This window comes from Cystoisospora suis, assembly GCF_002600585.1.
Source record: "Cystoisospora suis strain Wien I chromosome Unknown contig_12474, whole genome shotgun sequence".
NCBI lineage: Eukaryota > Apicomplexa > Conoidasida > Eucoccidiorida > Sarcocystidae > Cystoisospora > Cystoisospora suis.
Window position 1 is genome coordinate 1 of NW_027165234.1, and position 2,552 is coordinate 2,552.

The 2,552-nt window shown below is 43.4% G+C and overlaps 1 protein-coding gene across 1 annotated transcript; it reads right to left on the reverse strand.

Moving 5' to 3' along the window:
* Positions 1-26: 26 nt before the first annotated feature.
* On the reverse strand, positions 27-2,019 carry CSUI_011496 (vacuolar proton translocating atpase subunit a; the record flags this gene model as incomplete). The annotated part of the gene is made up of 3 exons (XM_068071594.1): positions 1,588-2,019; positions 617-907; positions 27-407 (listed from the first exon to the last, which is right to left on the reverse strand). Coding segments are annotated over exons 1-3 (1,095 nt in total), but the record flags the coding sequence as incomplete, so codon positions are not given.
* Between the last annotated feature and the right edge of the window lie 533 nt (positions 2,020-2,552).

Here is a 2,552-nt window from a genome sequence, read left to right on the forward strand (position 1 = left end):
TCATCTTCATTCCCTAGCGTAACCCCCCCCGCCCCTCCTTTATTAGGAGAGGCAGTAGACGCCGCTGAAGAAGAGAAAGAAAAGCTTCTCTGACCCTGAGGAGAATAAGAATAGTAGGGATTCGGACGGCGACTCGAGATTCCTTCTGACGGATCGTTCATAAAACGAGAAGAAGAAGAAGATGCTCGTAAAGAAGAAAGCGCTGTAGACTCCCCTGCTGTAGTTGCTAGGCCTCGACGATGACTGGGGGGATAAGAAGAATAAGACGCCCCACCTCCTCCGGCTGTTTGGAGCTGAACGAAGAGGAGGTCTCTTCTTTCTCTCTTTTTTCTCATTCGCCACCATAGCCATAGAGGCTTCCCAAGGAGCATAATTGGTATGCAAAGAAACATGATGACTCGAAGTGTCTAGAGAAAACCCCAAAAAAGAAAGAGAAAAAGAAACACAGCAAAGGATGATGGCGACATGCACAAAAGTCATCTCCCCTAGTGTCTATACACCACAAAGAAAGAGTGAGAGAGAGAGAACGAAAGAAAGAAAGAGTGAGAGAGAGAGAAAGAAAGAAAGAAAGAGTGAGAGAGAGATCTTATAGGTGAGACTATTAGCCTTTTCTTACCTGTTGGACTTCTTCTTGTCCATCGAACATAATAAGAGAAGAATCGCCTCCTCCTCCTCCTCCCGTTTTCATATTCATATCAATAAGGACGTTAATTAGAGAAGGCTTGGGATGATCATTATCGACAGGGGTGACCCATTTGTAGAGAACCAAGAAAGTCATGTAGCCGATCAAAGAGATAAAGAGAAAGAGCTGCGGTAAGGCCTCAAAGAAAAAGTCCACCATCTGACGGAAGTAAAGAGCATTCATCGCTTTCAGCAGAATTCCCAACAGCATCTGAAAGAAGCCCACCTATGAACAAAAAACGCATAAGACACAAAAGAAAGAAAAGAAAGAAAAGAAAGAGATAGGTAGATAGATACATAGACAAAGAAAGAACGAAACAAGAAAGACGTTCATCCTCTTTTCACAGATGTATGTGTGAAAAGGTATGTATAGACGAATAAAGAACGTTGAATGGCAGGTGAGTCGCATGCACACGTCGAGACAATAGTAGCTAACTTCTCGTATGTCTCTCGGGGGTGGGTGTACGTATACGTGGAAGAAATCCAGGTGTATATACACCGGAAGTCTCTATGAACAGATGTGGAGAAGAAACACTGCAGAAAAGCGAAAGAGCGGAACGAAGGAGGAGCGATAAGATGGCAAAGGACTATAAGAATAGGAATAGTGAAAAAGAACACTAAACACGCTCCAAGATAGACGATAGAGAAGAAGCGCGAGAAAAATACATATACATGTCATATATACCAGACGTTCAGACAGACCTCCATAGACATACATCCACACATGTACATACATACATAGAGACATACATATATACATACACATACATATTCCTATAGATCATGCATATACAGACACCTTCATACACACCTAGATAGCTTCCCAGGCGGAGAGAGAGCGAGTGTATGTGATGTGTGAGATAAGCTGGATGAGGTGGGTCAACCGATGAGTCTCCTTTTTCTTACAATGATAGAAAATTTCATTTTGAAGGAGTTAAACAAAAGAAGTTCATTCACAGCTCCTTTCCAGGCAGGATCGAACCCGAAAGGATAAGGAAAGTCTTTCTCTTTCGAGGGAACGAGAGATTCTCCCTCCAGCTCATGATATGTCGCCGCTCCTCCCCCTGCTCCTCCTGGCGACGAAGATGAAGAGAAATCTTCTGGTAAAGAAGGAGCGGCTCCTCCCTGCGAGCTGTTAGGTGTGTGGGGAGAAGAAGAGAAGAGAGAATAATAAGAGGATGGCCGTAAGGCTCCTCCTTCTCCTTCGTTGGTCTCTCTTACAGTGGAAGCGACACTCCAGCGGGTACCGAAGAGATCAACGCCTAGCGAAAGAACATCGTTGTAGATAAAGCCTGCGTATGTTGCAAAGACACCTAAGAGGAGAATCATATGTCTGTATGTACATACACCAGAAAAGAAAGACAGGGAGGAGACAGAAAAAGACAGAGGACAGCATGCAAAAGAAGAAAGGAAAAGAACAATGAAGCTTGTCGGGGGGATGAAAGAGAAATCTCTTCACAAAGGACTAGAAAGAATGAAAGAATGAAAGAAAGAAAGAAACATGGTGACTGGAGAGACCCTCATATCAGACTATACGGGAGCAAGAAGGATAGCTAAGACGATAGCGAGAGAGATAGAGTGAGAGAAAGAGAAAGAGACAAAGAAAATGAAAGGATGGAAGAAAGAGAGAGAAAAGTAAACGAAGGAGTTGGCACTCTTGAGAAGGCGTTCTCTTCTCTCTTTTTCTTTCTCATAATTCTGAGACTAAGACTCTACTCCTCTCTCATTCAGACAGGAACAGAGAGGCCTCTACTTCACACAAGATACATGCAAGATGATGGTACTCCTCCATCCTCTCACTACCAACCCCTGGCCTTCAATGAATCTACCTATACATCTTTGATCTATCTATCTTTAATCCATCTATCCAT